Source organism: Condylura cristata, unplaced genomic scaffold, assembly GCF_000260355.1.
Source record: "Condylura cristata isolate star-nosed mole 26May11 unplaced genomic scaffold, ConCri1.0 scaffold00033, whole genome shotgun sequence".
Taxonomy (NCBI): Eukaryota; Metazoa; Chordata; class Mammalia; order Eulipotyphla; family Talpidae; genus Condylura; species Condylura cristata.
In genome coordinates, this window is record NW_004567134.1 from 1,567,461 (window position 1) to 1,594,043 (window position 26,583).

The 26,583-nt window shown below is 38.2% G+C and overlaps 1 protein-coding gene across 1 annotated transcript in view; it reads right to left on the reverse strand.

Annotated features, from left to right (window-relative positions):
- CMC1 (C-x(9)-C motif containing 1) overlaps positions 1–22,888 on the reverse strand; it is a 60,353-nt gene extending 37,465 nt beyond the window's left edge. The window contains exons 1-2 of the mRNA XM_012732178.1: positions 22,681–22,888; positions 2,670–2,759 (exon numbers count right to left, since the gene is read on the reverse strand). Coding sequence (XP_012587632.1) covers positions 2,670–2,759; positions 22,681–22,699 — 109 coding nt within the window. The 5' untranslated portion in view covers positions 22,700–22,888. The remainder of the gene's footprint in view (positions 1–2,669; positions 2,760–22,680) is intronic.
- Between the last annotated feature and the right edge of the window lie 3,695 nt (positions 22,889–26,583).

Sequence of the window (26,583 nt, forward strand, 5' to 3'; positions counted from 1 at the left end):
CATTCTGTTCAATTTTCTATCCTAATTAGCCCTCCAAATCTATATCTGTGAGCACCAAGTGTCTGTGCTCAAAAGAAACTAATTAATGCTAGCAAATTAGATCAAGTCCAAAGATCCAACAGCCAAACTCTTAGTTAAATGCTCCTTGCTAATAGGAAGTGTAGCTGTCAATAACTGCTGTTGGTGACTATAATGAGGCATCTTTCTTCACTGAAAGTGATTTCATTTCTCTTTGTCCCTGGAAAAGCTGTTCCACTACCTTCACAAACCTAAGTTGCTGGCAGTCTGACCCAATTCTTATGATCAGCTGGGTTGAAATGACATGAAATAAAAATCAAACAGAAAAGCTTTCCTGCACAATCATGTTTCAGGCACTTAGCAGAAAGTCAAGAGAGCTTATTAAAAGTCTGATATCTTTATCAAGGAACTACATAATTAGCATATATAATGCTTTTAGATAATATCCTATAATTACTTAATAAAGGAAAGACCATAAATAGTAAATAAACTATAATAGATGTGTCCAACTGACACCTTATTATTCAGTTCAAAGATAGCTGTTCTTGAGCAATACCAACATTAAGTTCTTTCCTAGTTCACATGGTTAAAAAGAAGAATACAAGATTATACTTTTATAAAATAATCAATCTCAGATTCTAAGACACTGCTTAGGACCATCTGGCCTAAAAAAAAAAAAAATCAATATATGATTATCTCTAGAAAAATTCAAATATTTAAAAATCAATCATTATAACATGTTCTAGTAAGAACAGATGCACTGAAATGGATCTCAAATTTTAAGATGCTTTCAGTCTTCCTAAGATTTTAAGTTATGTTAATAAGACAAAAGCTTAACCATGTTAACATCCTAAACTTAACTTTTGATTAAAAGTGAAAATAAAACATTTTATTTTCTGTACCATTACAAAGTACTAGCTGTACAAAACATCCAAATAAATATTTTAAAGTCATTCTATATTTCCTACAACTCAAAAACCAAAACCAGGTTTCACTAAGAGTAAGCAAAGGCAGTTCTGAAACACAAATCTATATAAATCATTCTGCATTTTCCTCTGAATCATATGAGTAAAAACTTAATTTATAATTGAGTGAACTAAATTTCTTTCATTCTAGATATCTCAACAGTTGATTACAAAAGAGCATAAATAAAACTCATATTTTTAGCTTTAGACCAATATTTCAGTAACAAGTATTTTTCCAAGTAGTTTAAGTTAACTTCATTGTTCATTTTAAAGTTCTATTCCCCCTCACCTGAATCAGGCTATAGTTTTAAAGGTAGATTATCTCCCGAGGCTACCAACATGACACCTGCCAGTGCCAGGTGTGCACTAAACTAAGCCTGCAGGTATCACTGGGTTAATTTCTCCAGACACGTGGGAGTGGCATTAGAGGAAAGGTACTCTCATTAAATAATTTACAGTGAAAGGAATAAAATTAATAAATTACCGATAATTTATGAATACATTTATTTATGGATTGATTTAATTTAAATCTAATTTGTTGATGGATTTAAAACTGAAATAGGTCATAGCAGTCATTTAAGAAAACAGAAATAACCATCACACAATGTCGGGTCTAGGGAACTACTCTTTATTGCCTCCATTCATCAACTGCAAAGGGTGGCTAAGGAGACAACATCAGATGGACAAAAATGTTCCTGGCATTAAAATATCACTGACATGGTCTCAAACTGCAGCTGACATAGCCTGAATCCTCTCCAGAGAAACTTGTGGAACCACAGTCCATCCTCCTCACTAAGAAACACTGGTCCCTCTATGAAGAAGACCGCATGAGAAAGCAAAGAAGGAGGGCCAGGGAAAATGTCTAAGACAGTGAAATTGTGTCACTCTTTCTTTTAGATGGATATTCCAGATTTTAAGTATCTTTTTAAAAAGTTATTTCTTTCAGTAAAACTGCCATCTCCTTTTCTAATTACCCATCACTCTGGGCATCATTTTTACCTGTCATTTCTCTGTCTACATTTTTCACTATCATGTTACAATATTCAACAATATATCTATAGACTTACAGAATACAGGCATGTTCACATTATAAAATACTTTCCAAAGAAAATATATATAGGCAGGTGCCTAGGACCTACCTTTACCTAAACACCCTCCATTTAGAAACATAGAAAAATATAAAAAATACACCAGATTCAGTACAAGTACCATTGGAATTCTATTTAAAAATTCAGCAACAGATAGTGACAGCAAAGAAAATCACCTAAGAATATATACATATATATATATACACACACACACACACATATGTGTGTGTGTATGCGTGTGTGTGTGTGTGTGTTTACAGATGAAAATAGGAGTATGTTTTATCTGATGTTCTTTCTCAAATCACCACAATAACTTGTTCTCCAAAATACTCATACAAGTTTTTCTCTATATGTAACTGTACTTCTGGGGAAAAAATGTGTTTTTTTCCTGGTAATTTACAAGAATATTTTTAAATTGTAAATGAATTGAACATTGTCTCTTAAGTTCTGAAAGCTGATATACTGGTATCTCAGCAAAAGGGTGAGAAGAAATTCATACATATTAATTCACTGACTATTTGACTCTGAGGCTAAGGATTAAATTCAGATCATATTATAAAATATGGATTTGATCTCTATATGAATATTTGAATCTTACCTTGAACTTGTTCAGAACATCTCTCTCGGGCCTTCTCTCTCATTATTTTAGGGATCAAAACATCTTTTTCAACATGTCTGAGATGCTGTTCTGAAAAAAAAAAAAAGATCTTTAATATAGTAAAGTCTCAAGTGAATCACTGGTTTAGAGGTAAAATAAGCACTCTGGGTGGGTTACTCAGAATAAAAAGCTAAGCAAATGTACTCAAAACTGACTCTTTTATAATGTCATAATTGTGACTAGTCAAGAGAAAATCATTCTCGGTATTTTTTATCAGAAAAAAATGTGAGGGACATAGGCAATGTCTTTCAAAAAATATATACAAATTATCTTGCAACACTTTTATTTGATACTATATTTCATGTAGTCTTGTCAAAACTGAAGCTCTACAGACTAAACTATTTCACATTTCTTATTAACATAAGCCACAAAGAGTATTTTGAGATCCAAGGATGAGATCCAAGATAGAGACACATGCGGGGTTCTTTACCTAATAAGAGTAACCTAACAAAGAATTGGCAGCAGAAAAAGTGGAGTTACAGATGCTTAGGAAAACAAAGCACATGAAATTTCTGTGCATTTTAAACACAAGTACAACAATGGTACACTGAGCACCTGCTCCAGTCTCACCTGTCCTCAAGCTCCTAGAGAACCCTGAAAAACAGAAGGGTGTATTCTCAAGGAACCAAAAAGACCAGGAATTTCTAAAAGACAAAAGGCAGATGACATCAAACTAAAGGTGATAATCAAATCCCCAGAGTTTCTCCCCCTGGGGAAAAAAAAAAAAAAAAAAAACCTGCTACCAAAAGTGAGTATGTTCCATGTGCTGAAGCAGCAAAAATAAGAAAACATGAGAGCATTTGTGTTTTGGTGAAATACCTGGTTAAAGGTATTGGTTAAAACTCCTCTTAAAAGCCACGTGGGTTGCCTCTTCTGCTGCATTCAAACTACAGGTAAAAGTAAATACAGGTATTTATGCCCAAAGCATCATGAAGTTCCCCAGTATCTAATGATGCTTAGGAAAACCAGAAGCAAACCCTTACCTTTTTCTGGTTTTGTGCACTACCAACAACCTCTGGATACTAGCAGTTTCTAACATATGTATTATATGCAGTGAGAATAGCAGTATTTTAACAAGAAAACTGAATCAGCAACAACCAAACAGCAAAGAATCATCTAAATTTGATGAATTGAAACATAAATCAAAGGAGAAACCAACTCTAATTAATCAAGAAATAAACAATTCCCACTAAAGTAAAGGAGTAAACAAAAATAATTAGAATAATTGTAAGAACACTGAGGCAAATAAAAAAAAAAAAACATGAGTTCTTGGGCAGAGATGAATCATATATTACCTCAATGCACTTCATGAAATGTCTGGTATTCCAAAAGCTTCAAGAGGGAAAAATCATTACCCAAACAAAAGGAATGAGAATCAGATCTGTATCATTTTCCACTGGCAAAACATGGACTCAAGAAGACAACAGAGAAAGAACTTCAAAGTTTTATAAATTCCTTTATATAGGGCCATTCAGAGTGAAGTTAAAGACATTTTTCAATATGTAGGGAGTCAAAAGTTTACCTCCTTCAAACCATATCACTATTTTTAGACAAGCCACTAATAACACTTAGTGATATAAAACACTAAACACTGTGCTATGCTTACAGATCCTAGTTATCTATATAGCTCAGGAATTTAGAAAGGCAAAGCAAAATTCTTGGCTTTCATGTCTCTTGCCTCATCTGGAAAGAATCAAATGACAGGTATTGACTTCAACAGCTGAAGACAGAGGATTTACTTCCAAGATGTTTCTTTCACATGTGTATCTGACACCTACCTAAGTAAGAAAGGCTTAAGTATGGGTTGAGTGAGTACCGCAACTCAATGGCATCTCCATTGGTTTGGCTTCCAAAAGTAAGGTAGGTATAGGTGATGAGAGATCAGAGAAATCAAGTCTAGAAAATAAGTGTTCCAAGATGACCAGTGAAAACAGGATGGCCTTTTCAAGAAGTAAGCAATTCAACATCATTTGTACTACATTATTGATTTCAAGCTGCCAAGTATGACCTATATTCAAGTGGAGGAAACTTAAAGACTCCATTCTTTGTGGCAAGGCCACTTTACAGAAATTTGAGGAATGTAAGAGAATGTTCTGATCTTCTTTGTAAAATAAGATCTGCCACAAGAAGTGATAAAGGAGGTATTCTGATAAATTAAAAATGAATCCATAACGTTCAATGGAAATATATGAAGCATATTTGAAAAGCATTCACTTAAATTCACATTAAGATTGTAAAGTATGCAAACATCATCAACTAACTTCACCTATCTAACATTTGTAGAACAGTCCACTCAATAACAGGACATATTTACCAAGATAAACTTCAGTCTGGACTATGACACAACTATCAATGAATATAAAACAATTCAAATCACACAAAATGTTTCCTAACACCAATGTAACTAAATTAAGAAAAGTAAAAGAAAGATCTCTTGATAACTGTCACATATTTGGAAACTAAGTAATACTCTTTTAAGTAACCCATGTATCTCAGAAATAACTGAAAGGGAAATTAAAGTTTTTAGAAATGAATAAAAATGAAAGTACAACACATATAAAAATTGCGTGATGCAGTAAAGACAGTACTTAGAGGAAATCTGTAGCACTAAAAGTTTATACTGGGGAAAAAAAGACAGCCTTAAAGCAATGACTTACGCTTCCACCTTGAGAAACAAGAAAAAGAATGAATTAACCAAAATAAGCAAAAGAAAGGAAACAAGTATTAAAATGGGAATGGATGAAATAAAAACCCAAAGAAACTAAATAATAAAGTAATAAAAGAATTGTCGGTCAAGACAAAAGGAAGTCCAGAAATACTCCATGTATATAACAGTTCATTAACTTCAACAAATGCATCAAGGCTAGTCAGTAAAAAATAAAAGTATTTTCAATAAATAGTGGCAGGCCTGGAGAAACATGAAATTAACAGCCTGAACCCTTTGACCCTTATTCCATAGGAACCACAAAAATTAATTGGTCATGAATCATAACAAGCCTAAATGTAAAAAGTAAAACTATTAAACAAATAAACAAAAACCCTTCAATTTCATAAGTAGGCAATGGTTTTTATTTTTTTAATGAGGACACAAAGGCACAAAACAGAAAAGGGAAAATAAACTGGTTTCATCAAATATAAAATCTACTGCTCATCAAGACATCATTATAAAAAGGCACTAATAAGGTAATGTCCACTGCGAGAGAAAAAGAGAAGGAATATCTACCTATCAGTATCTGACAAAGAACTTAAATCCCAAATAAAGTACTCCTACATATCAATAACAAAAAAACCACCTAGCAAAAGGAGACAAAAGGCTTGAATGAACACTTCTAAAAGAATATCTACACTTGTAAATTGGGACATGATAACATACTCAAAATCAGTAGTCATTAAGAAAATACAAATGAAACCCCCACTACCATTTTCACACCCACCAGAATGACTAAGATGAAAAAAAAAAAAAACACAGTGACAACACCAAATGTTGGAAAGAATGTGGAACTGGTGGTAGGAGTGTGAAATGATAAACTTCTTTGGAAAACTGCTTGCTAAGTTACAAAGTTTAATATACGCCCAATCTATTTTCCACTTCTAGGTATTCACATACCCAAGATGAAGATATCTATAAATGAAGATAGCTATAACAAAAACTCATGCAAATCTATTTATGGAAGCATTCTTGACAATAACAAAAAAGTATCAATAACAAATGCACAATTGCAAACTACCTAGCAATACAAAAGAATAAACTACTGACGATATTTAACATGGATAAACCTCAAAAATTGTGTTGAGATAAAGAATCAGACACAAGAGTTAAGTGCACGCTGCATGATTTAAGAACAGTCAAAATAAATCTACAGTGGTAAAAATTAGAACACTTGTTACCTACAGTGAAAAGGGTACTCTAGGCATGTCTTAATTCGGGTGTGCACATATATCAAAGCTCCAAACTCACTTAAGCTCCATAAACTTCATTATATGTATTGTGTTACCTCAATGCTACCTTTTAAAAACAATCAAAATGTTTTAACTCTTTTAACAAACATCACAAATATGTAGACAGTTTAGTAATGTCTTCCTTAAAGATACTATTCATCTTTCATTGTTTCTTAATAAGAGAAATAATACTTCCCCTTCCATATTTTCTCTAAAGTATTACTTCCCTTATTCATAGCTACTGTACAAATACCATGTTCTTTATTAGACTTATTTCCATTGATACACAAATCTTTTCATAAACTTGTTGCTTGTACTGCTGGTATGTAACTTTTTTTTTTTAAGATTTATTTATTTATGCATACAGAACTGGGGTACAGGCCAGAGGTACAGGAGTGGTGAGAGGATTCAAGAGAGACAGAGTGAGAACAGAACAGGCAGACTGGCGAAGTACACTGCTGAGGGGAGCAGCAGGCAGGTCAGGAGCAGTCTGCCACGCCATGTGGGTCACCTCTGGGGCTGGGGATTGAACTCATGCTGAAGTGGCTTTAGCTTCTTAGTGCTGTGCTTTAACCTCTGCGCCACCAGGGAAGGCCCTACTGAACTTTTATGTTGTCCATCTAACCATATTTAACTCTCATTAATTCTAATAATTGCCTATTGATTCTGTCCCAATTTTTACATAAACAAGCACAAGGACAGCTTTATATTTTCTCTCTTAAATTCTTACTGGCTAGTCCTTTAGAAAACAGTAACTAGCAGCACCTCTGTCTTGGGTGTTCAAATTTTGTAGATAACTTTTTTATAGTTTCCTTGCTGCTGAGATTTGCTTGTAACTTTCCTCTCTTTGTATTGTTGTACATAAGCAATAAATAAAAGACTATTCCTTTTTATTCTCCACATCATTTTATATAAAATAAAGATTACTGTCTATTCCTGGAAAGTTTTGTGAACATCACCTGTGAGTTTTATTGATCAACTTGGTCAGGCTATAGTTCCCAGTTACTCAAAGACGGATCTAGGTATTGCTGTCAAGGTATTTTGTGGATGTGATTAAAATCTACATCAGTTGACTTGAAGAAGTGATTACTCTAGATTCTCTTGTGGGTGGGTCAGATTCAATCAACAGAAAGGTCGGAAGAGAAATGCGATTTTTACTGAAGAGTTCCACCAGCAGACCCACACATGACCATATGTTCTAAGTCCTACCACACACATTTCAGATTTATCCAACTAGCTCCCACAATCACAAAGTCAGTATCTTGTGCGTGTGTATATAAGAACACACATATACACCATGCCTATATATGTGTACACAAATATATACAACTGTATATGCAGGTACACACACATACATATATCTTTTGTTCTCTGATAGAATTCTGAGAAATACCTGACACACTACCTATCAGAGCCTGGAATCTATTTGTGTAGATGTGTATGTATGTGTGAGACAAGCAGTGTGAGACAAGCAGTGTTTGAAGTACTGACTGAATTTTTTAAGGGCTTTTAATGTATTCTTGAGTCCGTTGCAGTTTTAGTAAGCTCACATTTCCCAAAGAAATTATCCATTTCATCTAAATTTCCAAAATAACGATGCCAAGATATTTACACCTGGAATTGTACATGACCACATCCATAATCATATCCCAATTTTTACCGCCTATACCACCAGTCAACAAACTTTTTGTTAAGAACTAAGTCTATTTTAAGTTTTGCAGGCTACAAATCATCCCTGCTTCTCTCTCTCTCTCTCTCTCTCTCTCTCTCTCTCTCTCTCTCTCTCTCTCTCTTTCTCACACACAAACACACTTTTCCTATAACCCTTTAAAAATGTTACTAACCATTCACAATTTGCAAGCTGTACTAGCTACTGCCTGGACCACAGTTAGCTAAATATTATTTATTTAGCTTCACCAGAACTGCTTCAATGAGAAAAAGAACAATGAGTCTATAAAAGGAACTGAAAATATGGAGAAAGGGAAAGATGTGGTGAGAGGTCCCATAATGCCAGTGGGACCTGACAGGACTAAGGGAAAGTGTTTCAAGAGAGACTCTCAGTTTTCTGGCTCCACAGCAAAAGGCTGTGAGCTCCCACTGAGACAAGACACACAAAAGAAACACTAGTAGAACAGGAACACAGCTTAGAACAGGAAAAAGTGAAATGTCTCTGGAATGCCCTCTAGAGTGGAAAGGTAACTTGTGCTGGAAGAGTAAATAATAAAACTGAGATGACTTCCACAAACCTATTTTCTCCTTGTCTATACAATAATAATAATAGTTAGACATTAGTATTAACAGCAGTATTACTGAACACATGAGAAGAAACTGATTTACTAGTGTATTTTATTAAATAAATTTCCAAATGTTATCTCTTTTCACTACATAGGTTTAACGTATACGATTTATTTATAATCTAATGTGCACTGATGAATCAACTCTGCTCTATGTCTCTATGTCTGCTTTAAATACACAGCTCCAGTGATCCTGAACTCCAATGATATGTTAAGTCAATTGAGTGGAAACTTATCTACAATATGAATTGTGGTTATAGTACTTACTAAACACACTTTTAAAATGACTTGCAAGAAATTCTTCTGATCATTCTTCTAAAACCACCAAAGGTACAGAAGTAATTTTAGAATCACAAAAATACTGATTGCGAGTTTTCAAACTCCAGGTATTAACTCAGAAAGGACAGGCTTAAAAAATATACAAATTCCACTAAAGATTTTCCCATTTAGAAGGAAAATGCAAACAGCTGGGACTACATGAAATTAAAAAGCTTCTGAACCAGCAAGAGAGACTTTAACCAAAACAGACACACCCTAACCGGGAGAAAATTTTTGCACTTCACACAACTGATAAGGGATTGAATACAAAGATGTACAAAAAACCTCACAGGACTCAAAAACTGTCCAATATCCCTCATAACCAGGGAAATGCAAATCAAAGCCACAATGAATACTACCACAAGAATGGCACGTATTTCGCTGGTGAGGATGTGGTGAAAAGAAACTCTCCTACACTACTGGTGGGAGTGCAAACGAATCCAACTGCTATGGAAAGCTGTGTAGGGCTTCCTCAGGTGACTAAAAATGGAGCTGCCGTTTGACCCAGCAATTTCACTCCAAGGGATCTACCCAAAGTATACAAAAACATTAATTCAAACGGATTCATGCACTCCTGTGCTTATTGAATCACTATTTATAAAAGGTATGACTTGGAAACAACCCAAATGGATCAAAAAGATGTGCTATATATACACAATGGAATATATTCAGCAAAAAAATAAATGAATAACCTACTGCCATTTGCAGCAATGTGGATGGAGCAAGAAGGGATCATGCCAAGTGAAATAAGTCAGAAAGAAAAAGAAAAATATTGAATGGTTTCACTTATAAGAGGAATGTAGAGGAACCAAATAAGGGATAAGGGGGCAAAAAAAAATAACAACCAGAAAAACAGCAATATAACAAAAATAAACAAAAACAATCAAACACCTATAAATCAGCAACATTCTACAAAGAAAGGGGGAGAAAGACAGACAATGGGAATGGTAAGAGCACAGGGGACTAAGGTGCGGGTGCCTGGCTGAACTGGTGGGGGAAATTTTATGGGTACGATACCTGATGTAAAATACATACAAATAGAGAAATTAAATAAATAAAAAAAGATTTTCCCATTTAGTAGTTCACCAATCACTAATAAGCATTAAGATTTTACATAGATTTCAAAACTATGCACTACATTAACACTATAAACATTACTGATATGGAACTTTTTATTCATAAAAAGTATCAATAAAGTACACATATACATTACACATGTGTACAAGAGACTACTAAAAATCAGTGCTTGAGAGTTTGCTACTATATGAATTTATACTGAGGATAATACCACCAGGGAAAATTTCCAAAGATCTAGCTTCTCAATATTCTATCATCACCTGAAAGTCAATTTGCACCTTTTTTCAGTAGCTGAATTTGTTAGCTCAGATTTTGCTTTTGGCACACATATTTTTGCAATATGGCAGAGTTATATTATAAGACTACTGACAACAGCATTTGCTACGAATCCACTAAGATAGTAGTGATGCAAATCAGAATATAATGGTGAATGCTGTGATGGAAAGAAGTGACACCTGAAGGACAACATATACCTCTTTACTAATGAAATGTCCTAATGTAATTAATTTACTTCTTATGTAGGTATTTTTTTTTAGACTTTCTAGTTACATTTACATGCTCCTGAAGACACTTCCATGCTATTCTTCACTCTAGAGGAAAAATAAGGAAGATGCTTACAGAATCAGTATTAACAAGTAGTGTTCTAACAGGCACCCATTTCTACCTTCAGATTACCCTTCTCTAGTAGCTACCAAGAGCCTCCAAATGGAAAGTCCCAGGCAGAGGGCACCATGTCGAACACCGCAAGAACAGCGTTCTCAATCAAATTCACACCAGAAAGTTAGTGAGATTCCAGTTCTCCTCAACAGTATAAAAATATGGATGCTCCTGACTGTAATTTCATGCTCTTGCCAGCTTGATCATACCTTCTTGGTGGGGTGGACAGAGAGGCACGTCCTGGGAAAGTTAAAGATAAGTGCTCCGTTCGCCTTCTTCCCTTCAAGCCTTACTACAACTCCCAGAACAAAAAAGAAACTGAGTGGCAGGAGGAGAGATTTTCCCCTCCATATTCCAGCATGCTTCTGGTTAGGAAACATCAAGATGAGGCAATGAATGTCCATCCATCTTCCTATCAGCTTTCTCAGATAAATATTTTTGATTCGAGCTTGCAGATAAAGAGGTGAAGCCTCAGAGATGAAACAACCCAAGGCTCTGGTAAAGTGGCAAGGCCCGTGGGGCATAACCCAGGTCCCGAACCTTCTGTGACAATACCGTGTGCACATGGTGGGGGGTATTTACGATCTCAGCAAATGACACTGTGTGAGTTTCCATGGTTATGATGAAGAATGAGACAACGCTTAGATTATGACTGTTTTTCAGAAGCATCTTTATGAACAAACAAAAGTCAAAACTCCATAGTTCTCATTTTTTAACCAGAAGGCACAGTAAAATAGACTTCTGATTGTCTGATTCCTTTTTTTAAAAAAAGAGGACTGATTTGTCAGTTGGCTGAAAAATACCTTTAAAGACAATAAACATGATTAATCACTAGTGGTCTTATGCTTTTAAAAGCTCAAAACACAGAAAGCACAATAAAAAGTAGATGGGGGTATTTCTGCTTAGCTTCTGGGTCAAATACCACCTATATCTCACAATCATAGGCTTCATTTAAGCTTCTTTGTCCTATCGCTTTCATTGTTAATAACTATTGAATTCACACTAGATATGCCCATTTCCCAAAAGTACCTATTTCTTGGACCTCAGATTCTACAGATTGCTAGGTGTGAAAACTTCTTCTGCCCACATTATTTTAACTAAGATGAAGGGAAAACAGATGTAAAAATGTATCGAAGCAAGAAATCAACTTATGCAATAAGACAGCACTTTTAGAAAAGTGATGTAATCTCCAACATGTCCATACTTTTCTTAAATGAAAAAAATTACATTTACATTACTTGGCAAAATCTCAAGGCTACCTTTTCCTACAGTCTCCCACTGATTTTTAATAGAAAATCAGCAGTGATGTGGGAGACAGAAAAAGATAAGATAAAGGAATAAATGATAGCATGTCTGCGACCTCAGCAATATATATGCCTGATTTACTTTTTCTCTGATGTGCATCTAGAACACAGTAGACTATTCTACAAACATTAGTCGAAGACTTTGCTCATCTTAGCTCTATTGTTCTTCTCCATCATATATTTCATAAAATTTCTATCAAAAACATGTGCCACTTTATTTTCGTGCTGAGAGGCTACGCACCTATTTCAAAGATTCAGCCTTTGCTAAAAACATGTACATCTTTCTTACTGTGGTCTTTAGAGACACATACGTAAGTTCAATTTTTATGGGAGCAGTTCCCAAGATAATCATTGCCAGGTTTCTCTGCCTAATATCTGGCTGAATTTAAGTCCACTTTAAGATTAAAAATTGCAAAAATGGTACTAAGATGAATGTGTACAAGCTGAAGGCAAATAAGTTTCAAAAATATTCTGAACAAGGCTCGCCCTGGTGGCACAACAGGTTAAAGCATAGCATTATGAAGCTCTCCGAAGACACTATAGCACGAGTTCGATCCCCAGCCAGGGAGCTGACCCACACGGCGTGGCAGACCTCTCCTCAAGAGGAGCACCCACTGCTCCTCTCAGCTCTGTATTTCATGTTGATCTGCCTGTTCTGCTCCCCAATTCTGTCTCTGGTGAATCTTCTCACCCCCCACATCTCTGCCGTGTACCCAAGTTCTGTAAGCATAAATAAAAATAAAATAAAATATTCTGAATAATGGCAATAGCAGAAATAGTATAAGAAAAAAAAAAAAAAAAAAAACTTCCACAATAAGAGTTGCTCTTATTCCACTTTTGGCAATCCAAAAAGCTGTGTCTGTAAAGAAGGGGCTTAAGATGCTGAGTTCTCACTGCTGTCTCCCTCTCATTTGAAAGTATGTACTGGTAGTTTCCATCTTCTATAAATTCCATTTTCATTTTGCTACCCCAGTAGTTACTTACAACCATTATCCTCCCTATCTGGGAAAAAATATTGCTTTACTTTTACATAGTACAAAGAAGCAGCACATTAATATCTGTAGAAGGAAGGAGTGATAAAGGAATTGCTTTACAAAGATCATCACATTCAGAAGCTGGTATTTACAAAGAGCCACGGTTCTGGAAGCTCAAAGCAACCTCAGAACACTACTCAGCAGAACTGATAAAGTCAAATTCCAGCTTAATCTTCTACCTCTTACTCTCTGAAATCAAAGTTAACATATTTATAATCAAACTGAGTACATGCTTCATCCTAAAGTAGTTCCTCCTAAAGTACTCCTGAACCCAGCACCTGAAAGTGATTCTCCTTCCTTTAACCCCGAGATTTTGCAATAATCACACCTTGGTTTACAATACATCACATCACTTTATTGGAGCAATCTTTTTCTCAGAGATCAGTGGTTTCAAAGAACTGAATTGTACTCCCTCAAATTCATGCTGAACCGCTAATCCTCAATCTGACTGTATCTGGAAACAAGGCTATTAGGAGGTAATTAAGGTTAAATGAGGTCATATGGGTAGACCATAAGAAGGGCAAGAACCAGCAACATTAAGTGGCCAACACCTTGATCTTGGCCTTTCTAGCCTCCAAAACTGTGATTTATAAATTTTCATTAAGTCAGTCAGTTTATGGTATTTTGTTATGATGACAGCGCAAGTTCACACAACAGATTTTGTTGCCAGAAGTATGTAACTCTGGCTGAACTTCACAACCTGATTGGGAATACTAGAATTCCCATACCTGGAGCCCATCCCAGGGCAGTTAAATCAGAAATACTGGCATAAAATACAGGCACTAGTACATTTAAAAGTTCTCCCAAATAATTCTAAGATGCAGCCAGATTAAGAATTACTGCATGGGGCCCTCTCTGGTGGTGCACAGCACTAAAGAAGCTAAAGCCACTTCAGCACAAGTTCACTCCCAGCCCTGGAGGTGACCCACATGGCGGGCCAGACCCCTCCCCCCACTGTTCCCCTTAGCAGTGTACTTCCTCGATCTGCCTGTTCTGCTCCCCACTCTGTCTCTTGTGAATCCTCTCACCCCCTGCACCTCTGGCCTGTACCTCAAATCTGTATGCATAAATAAATAAATCTTAAAAAAAAAAAAGAACCACTGCATGAAACATGTCTCATGGCGGTCAGAAAGCATATCTAATTCATATCGATAACTCAACCGAATTCCTAACATATGTAATAAACTTCAATTTTATTACACTTAATTAAAATCTTAAATTTATTGAAAATTGATCTTTATTATTTCAAAGAGTTTCAATATGTGATAATTACAGATATTCATTCTATCAAGAAGTATTAGACGCTGCCTACATACCAATCACCATGCAAGGGACTGCATATACAATTATGAATAAGGCAGGCAAAGTTCCTCAGTCTGCAGTGTGAACACGTGAAACTCTATATTAGGATTAATCATGTTTAGCTAAATAAAATATCCTTTGATCTGTAAAAACATCCCAGTAATAGTTTATTCAAATACCATGTGTGAATGATGTGGAATAGTAAACACTAATCCTTAAATTGTATTTTCCCCCTCAATCACCTTACTGCAAAAAAGTAAAAAAGGAATAGGGAGGCGCAGCGGGTTAAAGCGCAGCACTAAGAAGCTTAAGCCACTTCCGCATGAGTTCGATCCCCGCCTGCCCTGGAGAAGATCCACATGGCATGGCAGACCTCTCCTGACCTGCCCGCTGCTCCCCTCAGCAGTGTACCTTGTCGATCTGCCTGTTCTGCACTCTGTCCCTGGTGAATCCTCTCACCCTCCACATCTCTGGCTTATACCCCAGTTCTGTATGAATAAATAAATCTTAAAAAAAAAAGGAATAGGGAGTGGCAAGGGATAAGGTTAATTTGGGTATCAATGTTCTTACTTAGACACAGTGTGATCTACTTATGTCATGTATAAAGCAATGATTTTTGACTTTCCGGCATCCATAAAATTATAGAAAAGTTCTACAAATATGCTACAGCCCACCCAAAAACACCTTTATATAAAAATAACAATACCAACCCAGTCAATGAAGCATAAACTTAAAATTACTGTTTTCTGTGGTGAAGTTTCTGAGTCAAGAATCCTTTAGATCAACTTCAAGTATTTGCAATCACTTTCAAGTTTAAGGCTGGTAGTAGACTTTAACAGGCATCTGAAATAGCTCACTCTCCCTACCTCTCATCCTTAAGTCTCAGATGCCCTCTGAATGACAATTTTGAATGACAATTTAGTCAGTTCTACTATTTTCAAATTCCACTCAGTACTCTTCCCCATAAGAGCACAGCACCTCCCTGGGGTATGTGGGCCACTCAAAACGTCCAGGTGTAATTAACTGGCATGACTGACCATGTACTCTCTAAACCACTTAAAGAGGCTAAATCATAAGATGAGTGTGTACTGTTTACCACACAGGAGAATAGTCTCCCTCTGTACAGAGTACTTCTCTTCATCCCTCAAATGATTGGCTCCATATAGACACATCATATCTACAGGTTTCATTTTATTACTCAAGGGGGGAAAAAACATCAAATCTAGAATGAAAGAAACTTGAGGCTTTCTGGAATTTACTTTTTTTTTTTTAATTTAAAGATAGGGGAAATGCCAATCAAGAAAAGCCTCCTATGAAACCAATTTTAAAATGAGATGTGACAATGAATAATTAGACAGATTTGGGGATGGGGAAGGGAAAATGCCAGATAGAAGAAAAAGCACATGCAATGGCCTACAGGTAAAAAAGAAAAGAAAAAAAGCAGTCTGGCATATCTTTTTTTTTTTTTTTTTTACCACAACCCCAAAAGACTTGATATCTGGAGGCAGCACACAACCATGCATATGACTGTATCTGTGCAAGTAACACCTCTTCCCCCTGCCTGGCAGATCACTATCAAACTAAGGTTCCTAACAGACAGATAAATCCTTTTCTAGGAGGGAGCCAGATTTCGCTTCTGAAGGAGAGAGCACTGGTGCCTCCTGCAGGAGATAATGTGGAAACATTCACTCCTGGGAGAGGAATTCTCAGAACTTCCTTGGACCCAGGAGCACTTTGCAAGGTTTCCTGGTTGCCACCCCCTCTCTCAACCCTTGCAGGGGGCCAGAGGGCTGACAGGCCCAGCTCCCCAGCCTGCAATATGGGACAAACTCTGCATTTTGTGGTCATCAGAGCTGATTAGACTGAGACAGGCCTTCCCCGAAACCACAGCCAGACTCAGTGTCAGTTGCCATCACTCCCTCGCACTCCGTCAATAAATCACGTGCATATAAAACACCCACGGGATCCCCAGACCTAACTGTATAAATGGATCAGAGTAAGCAGAGGATGGGACAGCGACATCCTGTGTGAGAAAAAAAGGAAAGGCTCAAAAAAACGATGGGCATATACTGCAAAAGCCCAGATGTTAATTTGAAGGAACTCACTGACCACCTCAGGGAAAATGTCAGCACCTAAGTGTGTCTGCAGTGCTAAAGGACATACCACTGAAAAACGGCAATTCAAACGTTCACATCGATAACCCATAAATGGATAAACAAGAAATAAAATGGTCTCTTGCCATCTAGCAATATATCAACAAGCATCTAGTAAATCTGAAGGAATGCCCTAAAAAAAATTCATTTTTAAACAATCATAGGAAAGATCGAACAAGGCAAAAATCATCACTAGATGCTATAGCAAAGACAAATTTTTTTAATTAGGAATGGACGTCTGCACAGGCATAAGTGGTCTTCCCACACAATGCAAGCACAGTAACAAGAAATGACAGAAGACTTCAAATTAGATCAAAACCAGTATCACCTGTGACAGACAGGCATACATCGTGTGCCTCCAGATATGACAGCATATTATCTCCGAAGCAGTCCTGGGCTAAGAATGCAAAACCACAACCTCATCACAAGTCAGATAAACACAGGATAAGTGAGCTAAGTTCTACCTGTCACTCCCTTTCCTAAAAGTTTGTGTGTCTTCCTATTGCTCTTTGGACAAAAATTCAAGCTCCTTGAAATGGTTTACAAGACATTTCATGACTCACAGGGCAGAACCCTCTACACCACACTGCATACTCCTCTTTGACCTCTCTTTCTATGTGATCTGCTTAAGCCAGTGTTTTCCAAATTTTAGAAAGTAAGCTATGAAAGGGTTGTTAAATTAATCTAGAGTAACAAACACAGGTATGTTTTATTATCAAGTATATTATCAATTTAGAAATACCTAAAACGTAGACGCTAAACATTTTTTAGTTTCAAATTACCAACATAATTTGCATCTAAGATGCTGCTGAGATACAAAATCTACAAGAAAAGTTTTCCATCCACTGTATCACCTCATATATTAAGCACACAATGCTCAGGGGGAAAAAAATGACTTCAAATATTAAACTTAAAAAGTAAAATTTTCCATTAAAGGTAAGCGCTAGACCTCTGAAGCTAGTCTACTTGTATCTCCAGAGAAACCACCAAAGAATCCCTGTAACCCAAATACTCCAAAAGCTGCCATAAGAACTTTCTGCCAAGACATATACTCCAGAACATGTACTCATGGAACATAGTAAAATTCCTGACTCTTTTCCGCAAGCTAAGCCCTATCACTATCCCATGCTTTGCCCTTATTAGATTTCTGGGAGAAGATACCAATGCAAACACATTCCTGATTAAGGAAACTTGTCACCATCGTCTAGCATGCAAAAGCAGAGAAGGAATCCACACTAACGGTCAGGGGATAGAAAGCTTCCTACTCTGCTCCAAGTGAGAAAGGGAGAAACATGGGAGATAAGAAGTTCTGTAGCTTATAAGAGAAAAAAGAAATCAAAATTCCCAAGTCCGGGTTCCTGTGGGTTATCATCTGGGAACACAATCGTGTCAGAGAGTTTCTGTGGAATCTGGAAGTAGCAAAGGTTTGATGTGTGTTCACTCCACTCAGCTCTAGACTTGACTTCCATTACTGAACTATATTCCAACTTGTTACGGGCAGAAGTTAACTTCTAGAATTTTGTTGACCAGAGAGTGAAATAATGTCTAATGAATGGAAAAGATAACCCCGAAGATTACAGTTTATGATCCTGCTGGATATACCAGTTTTAAGCTAAATAACCAATCTGCAACTGTTTTATGTATCTAATTTCTCAAATGCTTTTTCCAACTATTTTCTACATTTTATTGGCTCCGTTGCTTATTCTTACTTATAAAATAAGTTGAAGAAAACCTTCAACATATTCCTTTCATATCTGCATGAGTTGTATTTTTACCCTTTCAAAAATTCTATTTCAACAAGTATCACTTTTAACATTGTTTCTAGAGGTGACCATGGGTTATACATTCAAAATAAGCAGCCCTTTACATTTTCAATCATCTAAGTTTGGAGTTTTTAAATATGAAATTCTTTGTAGAAAGGGCTAAAAATTGTGAAGAAGCTATAACTTGGAATAAACTATGTGTAAGTTCTCTTATAGGAGAATGAGCTCTGTTATAGATTTCTTAATCATTACTATATAATCAGAGGTCACATTTATGGCTAAAGATGTAGGGAGAATTTCCTTTCCACAGAGGGAAAAAAATAAACTGAGAAGCAAACAAAGCTGAAAGATGAGTCAATAAAACTGGGAAAGTTCAGAAAAGTGACTTTCCTCTTAAGTTTGCATATCAGAACTTCCTATAGAATATCTGTAAATGTCAGAAGTTTGGGCAAATTATAGTTGTTAGTTGCTATTCGTTTTTACTTTATTACAATTACTGTGTGTGTACATATACATATACATATACATATACATATACATATACATATACATATATATATAAATTTTTTTTTCCCCCTGATCCCTTACACTCCTGCTATGAGTGAAACCATCTGGTATTTTTTTCTTTCTGGCTTATTTCACTAAGCATGATCCTTTCCAGGTCCATCCATTTTGCTGCAGGTGGCATGAGTTTATCTTTTTTGATTGCTGAGTAATAGTCCATTGTGTATATGTACCACATCTTCTTGACCCAGTCATCTATTTTGGGGCATTTGAGAGACATTCTATACAGGAGAAGAGGGGAAAGGGGAAGAACACATGGGACTATAGTAATGGCACATGGGTGAAATGGTGGTGGGAAGTGCACAAGGATTACAACTAAAATGAAAAATGTACAAAATGAAGAATGATGTAATACAGATATATATATGAAAATAAAAAATTTAGGGACCTCCCTGGTGGCGCAGCGTGTTAAAGCACAGCACTAAGAAGCTAAAGCTGAGTTCGATCCCCGCCCTGGAGGTGACCCACATGGCAGACCTCTCCTGACCTGCCTGCTGCTCCCCTTAGCAGTGTACCTCATCCATCTGCTTGTTCTGCTCCCCACTCTGTCTCTGGTGAATCTTCTCACTGGGTCTGTACCCCAGTTCTGTATGCATAAATAAATATTTAAAAAATAAATACATAAATAAAAAAATTTTTAAATAAATTAAAAAAATAAATTCGATAATGGGAAAAAAAAAGAAGTTTGGGCCAATTAAACCTGAATATCTGAGAATGTAACCAGACACCAACACTTTAACATCCCTTCTTTTCCTGAGTGTTCTGGACTCTCAGTTTTCTAGTGGTAAAAGAAGATAAAGAACATACTTACACCCTACCAAACTTACAGTGTTGTGACTAATCTTAGAGTGTGGCAGTAACAAAAAGGAAACAGTTTAAATAAAACTACCACTGTATGTATCTGTCATTGTTAGGTTCAGAGATTTTTGAGAATGGACCGCACAAAATCAGTTAAAGGCTGCAGCCAATGAAACCTGTATAAGAAGCTCAACAAGCACAACAGGAGCCAAAGGGAAGCACAACAGGAGCCAAAGGGAAGAGATTCTGCTGCATAAACCTCATTTGGCAACACTCTATGACTCATCTACTCAGAAGCACCTCTGCTCAGGATGGGCAAAGAGCTCTGTGGACTTTAAAAAGACTTAGATACGAGCCTAGGAATGAGCTAAAAATGACATTAATAGAAAACCAAAATACCCAGGTTTGACATATGTGTTTTCTGGAGTTTAAATAGAGAAGGAAATTAGAGGGAAAAAAAATCTTTCTCTCTTATATGTGTCTGTATTCCATTTTCTTTCCCTTCCAATTTCATCAAAACTTCCAATGACCATCTTGTTAACATTCACGCATCACTACCCACTCAGTGGTTGAAGTCAAAAACCTAGAAATTATTCTTAAAATTTCCCTTTCCTTCAACAACTCAATAAAATGCAACAGCAGTTCTTGTCAACTTCTTCTCCGAAACATCATGAAGCTTTGTGTTCTTTTCCTTCTTTCTGAAACAGTCCCACACCACAATACGGTCAGATCTGGCCTGGACTAGTGCTACTATCTCTTCCGAGTCCCTTGCTCCCTCTCCTGACTCCCCTACAGTGCACAGAGCGGTCATGGTAGGAACGGCGGAAATTATAAAGTCACTGCCCTCTCTAAAAGCCTCCAACTCTAAGCCTTCTGATAATATCAAGAAAAGACCAAATGCTTCCTTTTCAATGGCTTCAAAGACCCCAGCATTTAGCATTTTCCACATGGCTCTCCTACCCTCTGGGCCTCACTCCTGTCAAATCTACTTCCACAGAAGACTGCTTCCTCTCATCCTTCAGGTTCTGCTTCAAATGACACTTCACGGACCTCACTGGCCTATCTAAAGTAGTCCTTTCTTCACCATCCACCACATTATTTTCTTCATGTCCATCACCATCTATAAACATGTGTATATGTTCTACCACCAGAATACAAATTGTATCCTGAACAGAGGTCTGGTTTATCTTATGCACATTTCCTAGGACCCACAACAATACTTGACATTACAGGCACTCAAGGATTTGTTTCAGCAATAAATACTCAACTGGTGGCATGGTGGGTTTACAGGCTGAACTGGAAATAAGTATTTTAGTTGTATCCAGTCTTGGCTCTCCCAGAAAGTAGCTGTGTAGCCTTGAACAATGGACAAGAGTAACTAGACTATAATAGAGTGCAAACATGAAGTTTATTTTTAGATCTCCTCATTTAAATTCAAGAATAGAGACATAGGGAAACCTTTAACCCAAATCTCAGTTTCCTCATCTGTATGAGATGACTTTGAATGTGACTTTCAGCTCAGAAATTAGAATTATGTGGGCCAACCTACTTTCCATCCTGAACTTGGCTTACTCACTTATCTACACCCCTCCCACTCCCCCCACTGAGTCAAGGAGCCTATCCTGCAACCAACTGCCACACAGAGCACTTTACAGACTTCACAGTTGCTCCTGCATCTCTTCTCCAACTCCAACCCCTGGAAATACCACCCTTCAAAGCCCAGATCACTTACTAACTTCCTCACAGAGTGTTCAATCACCTGCCCTCACTCTAGTATGAACTTGTGTTCAGGAAATTGTTTTATGCTTCAAATTAAAAGTACTCCCTGATCTCTCAGCCAGTTCCCTTCATAAAGGGAAGGTAATGTTTACCAATCCATACGCTACTGCTGGGTAACTAAGAATACTGAGCTTCATGAGAAAGGCTGAATAAACGTATTTACTGTTATACATATGCGTGTGAGTGTGTGTGTGTGTATATACATACGGTGTGACACTCCCTTGAGTGTCACCACTGTGACTGTTGTCTCTGAATGTCTAAAGGTTTGAAGCCATTTTATCTCCCAATGCCGAGTTTTTGTACACATAAAACGAAAGAAATGGACTAGGTCAATTAAACACTGCCTTCAAACACGAAGGTCTCTGTACTCTTTACATAAATAGCTTAAAGCGAAAAGGCTCCAGATGAATTCTCTTAACTTTAATCCTGCGTAGAGACTCAAAAGCGCTGCAGGTGAGCTGGGAAGGAGGGAAATTCAAGAGGAACTGAAACCATGGCTGCAAGAGGAGGCAGGATGGGAAGCACGAAAATTACATTGACTGTGGATCTGGGGATCCTATCCAAAGAAAGCCTTGCCACCGTGGTGGGTCCTCTGAACTGCTTAAATTGGGCTACGAATATTTAAAGGAGCCTGTGCCCCAAAGGAGAAAAAGAGGATGACAATGAAAAGACCAGTCGTAATAAAGAGTAAAATGTAAGTCACAAACCGACGAGAGTGTGGGTAACAAACCCAATGCCTCTCACCTGACCCTAACCGCAAGGAGCGGGAAGATGATGACTCAAGACCGCTGGAAAGCAGCTGGGGCCGGTCAGAAAAACTAAGGCGCCCTAAGGGCGCGAGAGGGTGTCTGCGGAAGCGGTGCAACCTCAGAACTCTGCACCTTTCCCAGGCCGGCCCCCAGCCCGCAGGCCCGCGGTTACAGACCCGGGCTGAGACTCCTCAGCAACCCCCGCTTCCCGCCCCCGTACCTGCGGGGTCGAGAGCCATCTCGGCGGGTGGATGGATGGCAGCCGGGTGGCCGCTCCCGGGAGGGGGCGGGGAGGGGAGGAGCTTGCTTTGGGCTACACGTGCGGCCGCCCGGAGTTTCCAGAGGGAGGAGGAAGAGGAAGAGGAGGAGGAGCGCGGTGCCCTTCCCCAAGCGCGGCGGACCCCTTCCCTCGTCCTTCCTAGTCGCTACTTCCGTCACCCACTGCGCCTGCGCCCTCTTGGCTCCGCCCCCTAATCCTGAAACTCCCCAGTGGAACTGACTTCGAGGAGGGAATGACCGGGAAGGAGGCGTGGCTGCTCGCGCGCCTTGGGGGCGGGACCTTGTCAGGCCCGCGCAGCCTCGCTGGGCCCCGAGGAGAGCGACGCTTACAGATCCCGGGAGCTGGGGGCCTTTGGGGACCGCGAGTACGTCGCCTAGAACCGCTGCCGCCACACCCGACTTCGGAAAGCCAAATGAATTTTCCTGTCCCTTTATTTAGTCTTCGCTAACATGCGTTCATTCATAAATGTGCGTTTCTTGCCTGACATTTTCCAGTTACGGTTCTGAATACTAGGAGAAAATAACTGAACATAAATAAGGTCCCTGTTCTCGAGGAGCAGTGTTGGCAGTAGTCAGATACAAGCCACACGCAGTTAGCCGCGACTAGCGCCACAGGTGCGACATATGCACAGCGTATTCTACGAAGGTGGGGATTGGCATAGTGGGTTCTGTATCGGTATTTCCCAAATCTACAGAGGTTAAAATTAAAATGAGGCACTTAAGGTACCCCTATTGTGTGAAATAATATTCTCAGGGCGGGCAGTGCGATTTGGGTGATGTTACAAAGCCCAACTCTGTGCATTAAATATTTGCTTTGTGAGATAAACGAAGGATAGTGATAGTCATCTTCCTTTCAGAACCCCAACAGCCCTCTTCTCAAAGCAGAAGAAACTTTCTGGGTAGCATCTATGTTCATTTCCACTCACCATTCAGCCTTGAGAAAACCTTCCTTTTCATACCCAAGTTAGCTGGAGCCTCCGAAATGTGAGGGGCGGCTGGGGACAGATGGGGCAGATGTTAGAAAAACATGGAGCAGCTGCTTCTTCCCAGTGAGGGATTTAGGGCTTTCAAAATGATCCCATTCCCCACCTACCTGCAGTCCGTGCTCCCCTGCTGTTGCTTCCGCCTGGTCAGTTGGCAGAAAAGCTGACGCAGTTGAGCTGGGCTGGGAAAGTGGGTCTCTGCTCAGCAGGTCTTTCGTTTAAGGGCCTCTTTGGGTATAAGGTCCTTATTACAGCTGTAGGCTGAGGTGCCAAGGTGAAGAATTAATGTTTCATTCAGTCTGGCAGGAAATCAGGTCCTTTTCCTTGAGTATTGTATAAATGTGCTTAGAAACACACCGTTTCATTGTGGAGCCCCTTGTATTTTTCTGGAGGTGAAAGATTTAATTTAGAAAGTAAATATTTTTGAGGAGACAAAGTGAGGCATAAAAACTCAGGTCAGGCACACACTTACGTAACGAAATCTTTCCAGATACAATAAGCCATCGGACAGAAATATGGAGAACTTTTCACTAGTAACTCACCTCTACCTGAAACCTGCATCATATTTATGATTTACTTAAATTCTGAAGTTTCTCTGGACTTTGGCTCCTAACTTGAAAGTTTCTTGTAAGGAATAGTGTGTGATCATTATCACACTGCTTCAGTCATTTAAGGATCACTTTTATAGTTGTTGCCATAACTGAGTATCACTTTAACCATTACTAGTATTTTTTTATTTAAAACAACTCACATTTAAAAAATTATAAGCAGGTACTCTCTACTTTAAAGCCATACCAGTAAAAATCATATATCAGATGTGTTCTGTAAAACAGACTGTTAGACATACCACAGTAACAAGAAGCACTAGCAAAACTAGCACCTCAATGCCTGCTACAAAATCTGTATTCCTCTCCTTTTTTATATTTGGCCAGTTTGGGAGCAAAGTATTTACACTGTACAAGCAAAAATAAGCCTTTTTTTTTTAAGTTAAAGAAATTTAACTAGCTATTTAAAACAAGAAATTTCCTAAGATATCACAGTGTTAATAGGCAAATATTTAGGCAAAAACTGCAATAGAAGCATAAAGAAGGAGAGCACCTTAGGCTGGAAAGTTAAGGGTTGTTTAACCATCCATGGTCCCTAAGGCTCAGGCAGTAAATAACAACTAGTGGTTCCTCCATAGCCTTTCACAAAGGATTGACTGGTTAGAAAAACTTCAAAGACTAAGTCGGAATTATGGCTGGTCTTGCAAGATGGGTGGCATACCAGAGGAGAAGGCTGAGATGGAGAACAAAGCAAGAAGACCCAATGGTCTAGGCTGGAGGAGTAGTACTTTCATGATGTGTGAGTGTGGGAACATATATCTAAACAGGTAATGGATCCACTCCCCTAAATCAAACAGTGCTGTGAACCATTATTATCTCAATTAAAAAAAAAAAAAAACTACCACAAGAGAAAAAACATGGTCTACATATACAATGAAAAATTATTCAGCCTGAAACATTGCCATTTGCAACAACATGGACAGTACTGGGGGTGGGGGGGTTATGCTAAACAAAGTTGGTCAGAAGGAGAAAAATAAATGCCAGATTTCACTCACATATGGGACATAGAGAAACGCTGAGGAACAGACAAAAACTAAATCAAAACAAACGCTAGAAGTATGACAGCAAAACTGAGGCTACAGATGGGGAGGAAAAGGAGAGCAAAATGTGGAAGAGACCTAGTGGTGCACTATGGCTGCCTGAGTAGTGTGTGTGGTGGGGTGACATGCATCTGTAGAGGTGTCAACCTATATCTCTGAACGACAGTGTTGTAAGCCAATGTTACCTTAATAAATAATAATCATGCAATTTTTAAAAATAAAGAGGGCCCTCCCTGGTGGCACAGTGGCCTGCACTGCGAAGCTGGCCATGGCTGCTTCAGTGTAAATTTGATTCTAGGCCCTGAGGTGACCCACATGGCACAGCAGACCTGACCTGACCGGCCCTCTGCTCTCCTTCATCAATCTGCCTGTTCTGCTCCCCACTCTGTCTCTGGTGAATCCTCTCACAGTCCCTGCACCTCTGGCCTGTACCCCAGTTCTACATAAATAAGTTATGCATAAATAATTCTGGAGGTAAGGAATAGAATTTGCAATAGCACAGGTCTGGAAAACACAGGGCTGAAGGCAGATGTGTGGTTTTAATGTCTGAAGCCACTTCAATGAGTCTGAGGATTCAGAAACTAGGGTAGTTATAAATGAGACTGAAAATGATAGAAGAGACCAGATTCCCCACGCCTCAAGTATTTGACCAAACAGTGTTTGAATTTGTTGCTGCAGCCAGTCTGAAACTGTTGAAGGTTAACAAGCAGGAAACTGGAACTGCAGCCAAACGGATATTTTCTAAAAACAGAGTCCATAATAGACTATAAATGGTAAAAAGTGAGCCAGGAGATAAACAGAACAGCAAAGAGTCTATAGCAGTTCAGGAAGAATCTGAAAAGAGCTTTTACTAGGATGTATAGAAAAGTAACAGAAAAGGTGGCTATGGGATAATTGTAAAGAAAGTATCTTTGCTTTATCTGTTTAGGAGAGCAGAACAAGCTGTCAAGGAGGATTTCTAGGCAATTCTACTCCTGGGTAGATTTGTACAGGCAAAAAGAGTTACAGACAATGAACTCATTCACCCCTCAAATGATCCATCCTCGATCCTCATTACAGAGCAAGACCAAATCAGAGAAACCAGTTAGGAGGAAGTTGCATGGGCAGCAACACCTGCAATCAGGCTTCATAAGCTCTAGGCTGGGAGTATCACTTCAAATTACAGCCCCAAAAGAACAAGGATTAGACTACCAAGACCCATAATCCCAGAAAACCT